Source organism: Corvus hawaiiensis, chromosome Z, assembly GCF_020740725.1.
Source record: "Corvus hawaiiensis isolate bCorHaw1 chromosome Z, bCorHaw1.pri.cur, whole genome shotgun sequence".
Classification (NCBI taxonomy): domain Eukaryota; kingdom Metazoa; phylum Chordata; class Aves; order Passeriformes; family Corvidae; genus Corvus; species Corvus hawaiiensis.
In genome coordinates, this window is record NC_063255.1 from 31,193,283 (window position 1) to 31,206,849 (window position 13,567).

General features: G+C 38.4%; 1 protein-coding gene across 6 annotated transcripts in view; it reads right to left on the reverse strand.

Moving 5' to 3' along the window:
• The window catches only part of PCGF3 (polycomb group ring finger 3), a 56,303-nt gene that overhangs the window by 5,935 nt on the left and 36,801 nt on the right, over positions 1-13,567 (reverse strand). For all 6 annotated transcript variants that reach the window (XM_048290960.1, XM_048290959.1, XM_048290958.1 and 3 more), the window contains 6 exons: positions 10,022-10,118; positions 6,242-6,297; positions 5,169-5,279; positions 4,583-4,671; positions 2,807-2,944; positions 741-821 (listed from right to left, as the gene is read on the reverse strand). In XM_048290960.1, coding sequence (XP_048146917.1) covers positions 741-821; positions 2,807-2,944; positions 4,583-4,671; positions 5,169-5,279; positions 6,242-6,297; positions 10,022-10,118 — 572 coding nt within the window. The remainder of the gene's footprint in view (positions 1-740; positions 822-2,806; positions 2,945-4,582; positions 4,672-5,168; positions 5,280-6,241; positions 6,298-10,021; positions 10,119-13,567) is intronic.

Consider the following 13,567-nt stretch of genomic DNA (forward strand, 5'->3'; position numbering starts at 1 on the left):
TAACATTTCCATTGTATCCTTTTATCTACACCTACATTCAACTTCAGATGTTTGTTAATCACCTGTCACTCAGAATTGTAGACTTCATCCAACATTTTATCATCAATCTGTCACTAACCTAAATAACGACAATGCTGTCACTGCACTGTTAATGAACTACTCAAATCCATTTCCAGGTCATTCAGAAACACCATATGAAACGGATTCCAGCAGGATTCCACTTGTGACATCTCTCCATTTTTAACACTGACCACTGACTTTATCCTGTGACTCTTATCCAAAGCCATTGAGTGATTTCACCTCAGTGTACACTGTATGCTCAGAATGTGTTGCTTTTCCATTACAAATACAAACTTCTTGTTCCAATAATTCCATGTATACATATACTGACTCTGTTCAGTGTTGACTTCCATCCTAAGTGTTGTTTTGCTATTCATTCTTACCACCTGAAAGAGTTAAAAATACTACTTTTTGTAGCTTCCCCTTCCTTTGCCAGACTTGATAACAATTTGACAGCTAATGCAGTGTTCTCTTTTCTCCTGCAATGAATACTTAATTCTCCTTTCCTTCATTTACTGGAAACAAATAAATACTTGGTGTCTAAGGATGCTGTAGCAGACATTCATAAAAGTACCTTTTTATTGAGTTTGCAGTTACTGCAGTATAGTTTCAAATTATCACTATTTTATAACCATTTTATTTGGTCACTTCATGATTTACATTGAACCATTGTGTCATACCTTAAATCTCCATCTAGTAACAACTACAAACTTGAGCGTGTGGTCCTTGCCAAGAATCTCTTCATTGCATAATATGTCCAGCTGACAAAATAAAGGCGACAGTTAATTCACTGGGACCCAATACATCAAACAACATATTTCACATAATACTACACACTTGACAAGACATTTTTGCTCTGAAGATACTGGAACTGGTAATCCTGCAGTTGCCCTGCACACAAAAATAATACCAGGAAAGAAAAGATAGTGTCTGTTCTCAACATGAAGTACTGAAAGACCATGTCAGTGCTTGCCTAGGAAATACAGTATGATCTGGACTTAACTGCTTGATATATCTTCCCAAGCAGTACTAATACCTTTTCCTGAAAGCTTTACATGCTTTTAAAAAGGTCGAATAAATGAGCAAGGAGATAGAAGTCTGAAAGAGAGTTGTTATTTAGCATGCTATGATGTTTTTTTACCTAACACCAGTCAGGCAGCATTGTTACAAGACTTTTTTTAAAAAACCCTCTCTGCCATATACTCATATGCTATATTTATGGGTTTTTTGCAGATACTCAACAAGTATTTTTCATTTTCTATCTCAGTTTTAAAAAATCTCAATATTAGAAACAGTGAGGATCTCAACATAAAAGCATGAGGATCATATGACTATACTAATCAGCTGAACTACAATATCTGAACATGAACTAAAACCAGGGAACATGAATTAAAACACTAAGTTCCACCAAGGTGCCTTATATCACAATGCTTTACCCCACAGCCCAGAAAGGCCTGAATGTGCAGGCAGTCCACTTACATGACAGTAACTCAAACCTGGAATAGTCTGTATCAAGCAACCAAGTGACCACAAGCTCAAGTTCTCCTTCTATGTTACTTGGTACTGGTAGAATGATTACACCACCATTTATGTACTTTTTAAGAAGGTAGAAAGAGATAACAAAAGAATGAACAGTACTCCTGAAAGTTTTTCTTTCAGTAGAAGCCAAGCAGGTTTTTCAGTTACAGACTGGCACAGCTCACTGGATGGCTTACACATGCATATACCAAAAGAATGTATTAAAAAAACCCATTCTGAACATTTGCTAGGCTAAAGCCAGGAGTCAACCACTTCTGAGACAGCTGAGGACATGACAGGATACATGGTTTTGTTTCAGGATGACTGGCAGAGTTTGGAGATATAGTTCAACCACAGGACAGAGAGAGTGTTAGTTTGAAGTGTACAGAAGCTATGAAGGAAAAGTGGTAGAGATGCAAATTGGCTGTTGACAAGTTTGAGCAGAAAGGTGTTGACACACTGGACTGGAAAACAGATGATTTGATTTGAATGAAGTATCTTAATGAAATTCAGTGAATCAGTGTCATAATGCAGAATTGAGAGATGTCAAGATCAGAGTCAACTGAGATGTCCAGAGACTGTGACCAAGATCCAGCCATGTGATAAACTGAGGCTGCATTCATAGTTTGCCACTGTTAATTTTTGAATCTGATCTAGGAGAAGTGCAAAGTATTGCCTTTCCTTCTGTACCTGTCAACTTAAATTCTTCCCACGATTCCCTGTAAAGACAGGGAAAAGTAGGCATCTGGTAACACTCTGGTTGTGGTAGGCAGCAACTTCAGATTGAGCTTCCCTAAGAACACAGAAAAGAACAAAGTATTTGTGGTGCTTTCTCTTCAACTGGGCTTCAGTAGTGTCCAAGTGCTGGTTACTGTCTGGACCCCGCAGAGTGCAAACTTCCTGGAAGGGTGGGGATAAACTCAACTACAATCTATCAAACAAATCATCTTGCCAGAGTCCATTTCAACACATGTGGAAGCACATAACCAAGCCTTTTAGCTCAACTATTTATAAATGCACATGCAAAGATGCACTGCAAACTAAGTGTAAAGTCCTGTACAGACCCAAGAAAGGACAGGAAAATGGCTATATAACATATAATTTAAGAAGCAGTGTATGCTGTTTTCTGAAAGCAAAATCAGAATAAAGACATTCTTTTGCAAAGGAACAAACCCACCCCTTTAAGTTTTTATATCTGTAAACTTATTTTTAAAAATTAAAATATTACCTCATTAAAAGAAGAAAGGTTGAGTTTTTTGGCAATGAACTTCTTTAGATGCAAGACTGTTGCTTGTGCTGAGCAACGAATCCATTTCCGTTTCAATCCACGCAATTTGCTGCTATTGCACTCCAAGCAGATGCTTACCTTCAGGAAAAGGTAAAGAATCAAGAGTTGGCTAGAATAATTTTCTGCAGTCCCCTATTATATATTCCAAACACAGTTATTATTAATCCAATGAAGTGAAGCACAGTATCCTTTAAACTGAAATGCCTATTAAAAAAACCACATTTTCTAAGACCTCATAAGCTGAGTGGTAAGTAATAGACAAAAATGTTCAAAAAGTAATCTTTGATGTTGGAACAAGGCTGCTTCAGTCCAAATTCATAGGCTGTCAATAGCTTAAGAGGACCATATATTAAAACTTAGAGCAAGAAAAGAGTAAGAAAACCATTGCCAATTCTTAATGATTGCTTCTAACATACCTTCTTACTTTTAATGCAACTGCTAATCTAGTTTAATTTTAATATGTTTAAAAAGAATGAATATAAATTACATGACAAATTTTTCAAATTCTCACTTCTTTTCCCATCCAGCTATTCATTACAGTCTAAGGTCTTTGTGATGATATGCTTGTATTGCACTAGGAGCATCTAATAACAAGGACACTCCCTTCGAAAGTTCCCTTACATGGCAACTGAAAATGAACCCAAGCTAAAGTTACTCTGGACACACATAACAGGAAAACATAAAAGGCATGGCTTGTTTATCCCAAAAGGAGTTTCCACCTTCAAACAAGCTTTGTGTTTCAAATTTAACAGTGGCCTTCCCCACTTTTATGATATTTTTATGATATAGAGCTAACACTGTCTTAGTATTAAAGGTTGAAAATAAAATATGTAGTAAATTAGTAAGAGTGGTGTTAAGGAAAGTTCCCTGTCTGACCATCCAGAAGCCACTCTGGCAGCCACATTCACACCACCTGAGCTGGAACTGAAGCCCCTTCACAGCTACACCTCCCACACTCACAGTCTGACCAGGACTCCTTACCAGCTCAACCCCAGGTTTCCCACAGCAGATTCTCAGACATCCAGGTCCTTCAAATAGCTTAATCATGGTGCAATAACTAAATAACAACAGCTCGAGCTGGTGCCTCTGAGGAGGGACTGTGAACAAAGGAACCCCTGGGCTTTTGTACCCTCACAGCACCGAAGTCTGGGGGTCTCAGCTCCTGCTGTGTCTCAGTGTCCAGTTCCCTGGCTGGTGCCACAGGTCCCTGTGCCCTTTCCTGTGCCAAGAGTTGGCAGTTCATGGCCTCTTGACTTGGGCTCCCATCCAGAGCTCAACCTACAGCCCTCATTGCAACTGCACCCCAAGCTACCTGCACTGAATGTGTTAACAGTGCCAAAGGTTTAATTCATAATTATCAATACACATTCACCTCAATGTATCATGGTAACACTGGGGTACACTCCTGTAGAAGGGGAAAAATTACATGAATTTGTTTTGAAAGCAAATAAATACTTTGAAAATTCATAAACATTCAGAACTATCAAATCTTAATGCAAATGTCTTTAATGTATTGTCTATTCCTGCCAAAACCCAAAGGTAAAACCTCATGCTTACAAAAAAGCATTGCACAAACTGCATCTTGTTTGTATCAGAGAACAGAAAAAGTAGCTTGAAAGAAGTTTATTTTCTTCTCTGTTAGATTATCGAAGTTATCTTACCAAAGCACAACAGCTAAAATACAAGATAAAACTAGAGCATGCCCTATGAGCCCACCTGTTCATCACTTCGGTGGTAGTCATTATCTTCTTCCTGTTTTTCCTCCGAAGTTTCTTTATTTATATTTTCATCTGCTTTAGTTTCACCTTAGATAAAAAAAGCCAGATATATGGGATACATATACTATTTTTATATTTAAACCCCGGATATACTCAGCAGCAGCTCATAGTGCTAATACAATTAAAACAGCACAGTTCAGGCTCGCAGTATAGAATAAACTTTGCTATTCCCAAACTGTGCTTATCGGCTCAAGCAACACTTGCAGCCAACAGCCCGTGACATGAAAGAGGGCAACACCTACGGAGTTCAGCTGCTACCAGCCCAGAAGCTGGGTAATTTCACAATCCCCATGTAGGCACTGCTATGGAGACTGACTTTGCCACAAGCAACATGCTATTAACAGCTGAAAACAAAGATTCTGTGCACAAATAAGGGACAAAGCAACAATCCTATGCTGACTCTATTCCTCACTAGGAAAAACTGTGACTGTAAAATACCAACTGGGCACATACTTCCAAAAGAACAGTTTATCTATTTACTAGCTGTCACCCACCAAAGACAGAATAAATAAGGGACTATTTACCATTTCGATGAGAATCTAGGTGCTGTTTTGCAGAACATGTCTCCCCTTTGATGTCCCCTGGAACTTCCATGCCCAGTTTGTGATAAAACTCCCTTTGCTTTTTCATTTCCGCTGTTTAAAATTGCAAATATTAATCCCTGTAATAAAGTTCTAATGCAATATTTATGAAGTTATTCCAAATCCCTTCCCACTTAAGGATTGCCAACAAGTGGTGGTGGTGGTGTCATTATTTACTGTCTTCTATCTCTGCTACCGCATCAAGTCATGCCTCATCTTATTTTTCCGAGTTAGAATAGCATTAAGTTGTCTGTATAATTATTATTACAGCATTACTGCTAGAATGAGATGGTATTTAAAATACTTCAGCTGATTTTGAATAACCCCCATTTTGAATATAACCGTATTTCAGTCAAAACACTGGGTTTGAATTTTTATTTATAGTTCTGATTTTCAATATCCTAGAAATAATTTTTATATTATCAATTTAATATCACTGATATTTGAAAATGCTCTGGTTAAAAAGCAGCTTAAATAGATTAAAATACTCTATTTAAATGAAAGCTCTAACATACATTAAGACAAAAAAAAACACTGAGCAATTTTTATAATGTATTTCTTTAGTTAAACAGATCTAGTGTCAAAGAGGATTATGAAACCAGAAATTGAAAGTTCCCTGATAAGAAAGAACTCTTAGAATAGCAGAAACTAAAAGTAGTTCTGCATTGCATTTTACCTCTGAGAATTCTAGAAAGCTTGCACAACAGGTACACAGTTTAACAAAAACAGATTAGAGTTATGGTATGGCAACATTCAAAAGCTGAATTCTGCTTTACTTAACACCGCTCTTGGAAGAAACATCCCATGTTGCCTCTCACCACCCCCACGCTCAATTTCTGCTAGTACAGGCAAGAAATTAAATTAATTGCTAAAAATTACACAGGTGAAAGAATCTGGTTTTCCATTGTATTTTTCCTCAGTTGCCCCCTCCTTTTTCATCACTTGAAACTTTGTTTTTTTTAATGCCAAAGAAGTATGTGCAAACTGACTTTTAGAAAGGTCACACCACAACTTACCTTCTTGGAGCCCTGGCACAAGTTTGTAAACAATATCTTGCATTGTTCTGTCATGACTAGCAAAAAAAAAAAAACACCCAAATCAAAAGATTAAATTCACCATCTTGATTCAAAACATTTCTCTTTAAAAAGTTCCAGTACTAACCACATGCAAAAATCTCTAAATTCACCTAATAAGAATTTTACATCTCAAATCGATGTTTCTATCAAACCAGGGAGGACAGCAACATAAATTATAAAAAAGTACAGGCTAAGACAGAAAACAAATGAAAGTTTGAGAAAGACTAGTCCGTGGAGGAAATCACTCCACTGAATATGTCCTTCTGCATCAAGACAAGTATGTCACTAATAGTCTAAAATTCTTTTAGAACTTAGAAATAAACTCATTTTTATTACAAAAGAATCAAGGATAACTTGTTTCTCACCCCTATAGACTTCGTTTCTCACAGTTATAGATTAGTTATCTTTACTAGGATTCTTCTAAAATTCAAGAGGAACAGTTCACAGAAAAAGATCACAACAACTAAAGTTTACTTTCTTCTTAAAAGACAACATTTTAACTGTGAGAAATGTTATGTAGCTAAGTAGTCCATACAGGTAGCATGGCTCAAATGAAGAAAAGGTAATAATCCCACTGCAAGTATAACAGTAGGGCCAATTAAGATTCTAAACTTTCATTCCCAGCTCACCTAGAAAAATCCTGTCCTAGTCTAAAATAAGTCATAGTCTGAAAGAAATGAAATATTACCTTAAATTCCAATTAAAAAATAGTATAATAAGCATTTCAAGTGTCTGCCTTGGCTGCTGCAATGTCATTACCTCAAAAGAGTTTGCGTCATCAAGTCCTGAATCTGACTTGAAAAGAAAAGGCTTACAAGAGTAGTCTCAGGCTTCTCATCACCTCACATGAGCACTTCACAGCAGTGGAGATCAGTGAACAATCACAGAAAGGTGACAAATCAAGACATTTACAAAAAGTAATTACAATATTTTAAGTAGTACTACAACAAGATTCAGAATATCATTTATCCTAAATTCACATCATTTTGACCAGTAGCAATCCCATTTGTACAGGCTGGGATTATGAAGTATCACATATGGACTGCAGACACATTGCCAAAAATATTTCAACAAAAATACGTAAATAAGGCATCACTATTACATCAGAGGTGAGAATTTGGGGGTTGGAACTAGATGATACAGATGATCTTTAAGGTTCCAAAGAATTTTAAGACTCTATGATGCTACTTAACAGTATTTAGAAATGTGAACAAGGTGATACATTTGGTTTACCTATTTTCCACACAGACGGAGGATGAATAGGAGTTTAAATCTCCATTTTCAAACATCTTGTGAAACTTCGGACTCCCAATTATTTTTAAAAAAGGTAAGGAAATATACCCAAAAGGAGACCGGACAAAGTAGACCCTACAAAGTCTGTTTCAGTTTTGATGGGGCAGTATTTTACAATTTGTTCAAGCAGCTGAGTTAAGTTGAAGTGTATTCAACAAAAAAAAAAACAAATAACAAATTGCCTTCTAGCTGTTCTCAATGTCACGTTGTTTCCTGGCCCCTCTTTGCACAGAAAACAGGTTTTTGAAGCAAGGCAAACATGTTATCTTGCATGTCATTTATTCATTCTTGCCTATTTGCATCTACCTGTCCCTTCAATTATACACTCATACAGGCTATTATCAGTGTATTATATAAATGTAGAGAGCATACCTAGTTTCAGGCTCCTGAATGAGGAGGAGCTTGAAAAATACAACTGTGTATGGAATATCAAGTTTTCTGTAAAAGTGAAATCAGACTCACTTGCTATAACCATTGCTTCAGAAATTGTTATAGAAGTGAGAAAGGCATATCAAAAAATGCTGTGAACAAACCCAAGTTCTTTATAATGGAAGACAAAACACTACTTGATGTGCAACAGTTTATGCAGACACACCGTCACAATGTATTTTCATCAGCAGGAGTTACTACACTGCAGTAAAATGAAAAGAAAGCACTTAAGGAAAAGAAGGAGAATGTCTTTTCTGAAAACTAAAGGAGGAAAAAACTCAACAAAAATACTTAGTGAAAATGCAATTTGACTATGCAAATACACATGGAAAATTAGGAGGTGGTTGGCAACAGCCAACATGGCTTTCACTAAGAGCAGTGTCTGACAACTTTGGTGGTCTTCTATGATGAGGTTACAGAGGCAGTGGATGAGGAAAGGGTGACTCATGCTGTCCTGCATGACATCCTCTCTAAACTGAAGAGACAGGGATTTGGCTGATGCAGCACCTGGTGGATATGGAATTGGCTGGATGGTTGCCCTCAGAAGAGTTGTGATCAATGGTTCAATATCCAAAAGGACACCAGTGAAAAGTGGTGTCCTCAGGGGTCAGTACCAGGACTGGTGCTGTTCAAGATCTTTGTCAGTGACACAGACAGTAGGATCGAGGGCACCCTCAGCAAGTGTGCCACCGACACCAAGCTGTGTGGGGCAGTCAACATGCTGGAGGGAAGGGATGCTTAGGAGGTGGGTCCATGTGAAGCTCATAAAGTTCATCAAAGCTAAGTGCAAGGTCCTGCACCTGGGCTGGGGCAATCCCAACCACAGCTACAGGCTGGGCAGAGAAGTAATTAAGAGCAGCCCTGAGGAGAAGGACTTGTGGATGGGAAACTGATCATGACCTGGCGAAGTGCACTTGCAGTCCGGAAAGCCAACTGCATCCTGGGCTGCATCGAAAGAAACTTGGCCAGCAGATCGAAGCAGGTGAATTCTGTCCTTCTACTCTGCCTGCAAGAGACTCCACCTAGACCACTACGTTCAGCTCTGAAGCCCCCAAATAAGAAGGATGTGGACCTGTTGCTGTGAGTCCAGAGGAGTGCCACGAAAATGATGAGAGGGATGGACCTCCTCTCCTGTTTAGACAAGCTGAGAGAGTTGGGGCTGTAGAGCCTGGAGAAGGAAGACTCCAGGGAGCCCTCAGAACAGCCTTCCAGTACATGCAGAGAACCCACAAGAAGGCTGGAAACAAACTTTCGACATGGGCAAGGGGGAATGGTTTTAAACTAGAAGACAGCAGGTGTAGGTTAGGTAACAGGTAGAAATTCTTCAGTGAGAGTGACAAGACCAGAAGAGGTTGCCCAGAGAAGTTGTACATACCCCACTCCTGGAAATGTTTAGCCCAGGCTGAGTGGGACTTTGAGTGACCTGGTCCAGGCAAAACATGTCCCTGCCCATGGCAGGGTGGTTAGAACTAGATGATCTCTCAAAGGTCCCTTCCAACCCAAACCACTTTATGATGATACTATGACATTCTTTCCTGTTCCTATGACCTAAGCAGACCCTTAAAAGATTAGCTGAACGATAAAGCTGAAAATTATTTATCTCATAACTGTCAGATGCTGAAAAGCATTGTCCAACTGAGACTAATTATTGTAATTTTCTAAAAGTATAATTCCTACAAATGTTTCATATATATTATTTTTACAATTCAAGCATACAAAAAGAGGAATGACTAAATCCCATTAAAAATCACACAGAAATTAGACATTTAAGTGTATGCTTTGGGTTTTTTTTGAAGTCTGGAACAAGCTGCCATGCATGAATTTTGCAAATTCATAACTAAAGTTTTATCCTGTATCTCTTCAATCCCCTTCAAACTTCTTTTTTAGTGTTTAACATGCTGATAAGCAAGAATGAAAATTTTGGGAGAAGCTGTACTGTATCAAAGGGGGTGAACCAGTCTAGAGTGAAGCTACTCGCACTTCTGCTTTTATACTTACCCAATATACTGTAATGGGTGGCTCTGATGTATAACAATCCTGCAGGTTGGACAGGTGTTGTTCTCCTCCAAATATTTCACTAGGCAGCTTCTACAGACTAGTAACAAAGACATTCACAATTAAAAAGGAATAAAAATAGCATATAAAAGTAGCATAATAAAAGTCTGTTTTAGTACAGTCACAGAAATGCACATTACTGAAATTTACATCAAGTTCATTTTTTTACATCATATGTGCATGATGTCTAATTTGCAGAATACAGTTTCCAGTACCTTTCATTAATGTTCTCAATACAGAGAAGGGATGCACTAGAATTAAAGCATCCATACTTATCAAAAACCTTCTTAATGCAGCATACAGCACAAAATCCCACTTTGAAATTTACTAGAACAACAATTTCTAGCAGGTCAACATTCAGCTTGCATGGATGACACTACAGGAACTACTTGCCATTAAGATATTAAACAAAACATACTTGCTTTAACCATGGCAACGTATAGAGCAAATGTGTGTGGTGGCAATGAAACCAAGACCAAAAAAAATTTCCAAAGCTGGAAAGTGGATATCTGGGTGTTATTTTAAGTCTATTCTCACAGAGTACACTACAGTTAAACTTCTACCAGAAAAAAAATTACATTGGCACAGATCCCCAGTATTAGTAACATTTCCTGGTAGGAGTTGCTAAAGTAGTCATTCATTATACAGCTGCACGTTTCCATATGCAAACACACAATCACCCATCTCTCTTTCAAAAGAAACTATTTATACTCCATTCTCCTTTGTCCTGCCCCAGAACTGTATTCATAAAATACACTACTACATGATATCCTCACTCACTTAAAGTTACAACTCAAAAGGGTATGGAGAAAAGAAGGGAGGTATAGTTTTTTCTTGAAGTTCACTAGTTCATGTAATCTTGGTATTAATGCAGTTCCCATACAAAATGAATGGATTTCTGTAACTATAGTGCCATCTACCTCTCAAACAAGAAGAGAATACAATTACATAAACACCCGTTAATTAAAAAAAAAAAAAGTAACAGTAAATGAAGCATGATAACTTTGCACTGTGCTTTGCATTTACACACCTAGGATGACAGAACTCTGGGTGGCAGAGGTTAGACGAAGCCTCATAGCTTTGCACATTAAGCACAGATCTCACACAACAGTTTGTTCCAGTGGAATGCCAGAGCAGTAAATCCATTTGCAAAAGTCAAGCCAAACCCCATTCCTACCAAGTCAATAGAAGCAGAATCTGACAGAGGAAGCAGGGACAGGTATCCTGGAAAGAGTATTGGGATGCTCCTAACTTGTGTAGGGAGGGGTGAAAAAGGCCAAATCACAGCTGAAGCTGAACTTGGCAAGGGACATGAAGAATTTTAAGGGCTTCTATAGGTATGTCAGAAAAAGCAGGTCAGAGAATGTGTACCCCCCAGATAAACACTGGCAAACCAGTAACAGTGGACAAGAAAAAGGCTGAGGTTCTCAATTTTTCTGCCTCATTCTTCTCCAGCAATTTCTCTTCCCACACCTCTCGCACAGATGAACCGCAAAGACGGGACTGGGGGAGTCAAGTCCCTTCCACTGCACGAGAAGATCAGATTCATGAACACCTGGGAACCCGAACACAAGTAAGTCTCTGGGACCTAATGAGATGTGTCCCAGGGTCTTGAATTGGCTGATGTAGTAGCCAAGCCACTGACAGTGATAGTCCTGACAGTCAGATGAAATCCCTGGTGAAAGGAAAACACTGTGTCCACTTTTAGGAAGTGGCAGAAAAGGAGAAACCTGGAAACCACCAACCTGTCAGCCTTAACTCTGTGCCTGGGAAGATCATGGAGCAGATCCTCCTAGAAGCAGTGCTACGGCACCTGGAGGACAGGGAGGTGATTCGAGACAGCCCAGCACAGCTTCGCCAAGGGCTCTGAGCAACTTGATGCAGCTGAAGATGCCCCTGCCCACTGCAGTGGTGATGCATTAGGTGACTTTTATAGGTCCCTTCCAACCCAAACATCATCCCATGTCAGTACATCTTCCAGTTTGGACTATGTATAGACTAACTCCTCCTAAAATGAACTGGTCGCAAGCTGGCTAAGGTTCTGTCAGGTTTCAGTCTGAGCACAGCATCCGAATAAATGCAACTAGACGGCTTATGAAGGGTGCTGCAGCCACCTAGATTCTTTTTTTTCTGGGGTCAGGTTGGGATTAATAAACTCTCCTGAAACCGGAAATCTTTGGAGTAATGGACAGACACCATGGAAATCATTCTATGGTCTGAAACAATACTGTTACTAGAATTTTCCATTACCTTGGTTTTCCAGTATCTCTGTTCTGTACCCAGATATGTGGGCACTGACTGTGGGCATGAACTGAGTTGTACATTTTCTGATTTCTTAAACACATCAGAGAGCTTTCATCAGAACAAGAACAGGCAAGGTTAATGCTCAGTTGTTTATTTTAACAGTTTCACTTCTCTTTGACTTTTTTCATTTCTGTATCTAGTTCAAGTCGACCTTTTATCATCCGGATGAATCCAGAACATGATACCTTTCATAATGTGAGGTTTTCCCTTTCATAACATAGAAGGACAGCTTTTACATGTAAACACTAACAAAACTGACATTACAAACACAAAGTTAAATAAGATCTGCATATATCATCTAACATAGAATATTAATCAAGGAATAGATATAAACTAAAAAAAGATTTAAGGCTGACTTACTAAAAATGATGTTTTTAGCGACTGACTTACCGGCCTACCTGTCACCCACAAACTAAAACCACAGCAGAGAAACAAGCAGGAAAGAAAGCAAAAAAACCCTTTGTTTTCTCTTGAATTCAGTTTTACCAAAACTGGCCCTGTTCCTCCAGAGGACTGGCCTTGATCCTCCAAATTACTTTCACCAAAGGACTCAAGAACTTCATTTACTACTGAAGAGTCTTTGAATGGCTGAAGATCAGGAAATTAGAGAAAAATGGAAAAGGTAAGAAAAATGTTCAGTTCTGAGTAGAACAGAATGAAAGTTTCGGGGTGGTATAATTTGGAAGAGAATTCACTATCTCAACAGACAGGGTAATGTCATGATAGATTTTGCAAGGATGCTTTTTATTATTATTTAAATAATAATACATTATTAGCATTATCTTACACAACACAAACAATGCCAACATGTATGAAGTTTTGTTAAAAAGACAGCATTAGCACAGACTCTCAGTATTAGTAAAACGTCCTGGTATGAGTTGCTAAAGTAGCCATTCATTATACAGCTGCCCATTTCTATATGCAAACACATAATCACCCATCTCTCTTTCAAAGTAAACTATTTATACTCGGCTCTCCTGTGTTCTGCCCCAAAACAGTACTCATAAAACACACTACTACATGATATCCTGTGCCTGTTCTCACAAAACTATTTATACAGGGCACACAGTGAAGTGGTATTCATAAAATATAAACTGTCAAAATAAGGAAGAAACAAGACAAACAAACCCCCCAAAAAGCAGCAGGAAAAGGTAGTAAAGGGTATTCCCTGGCTTTTGAAGCAAG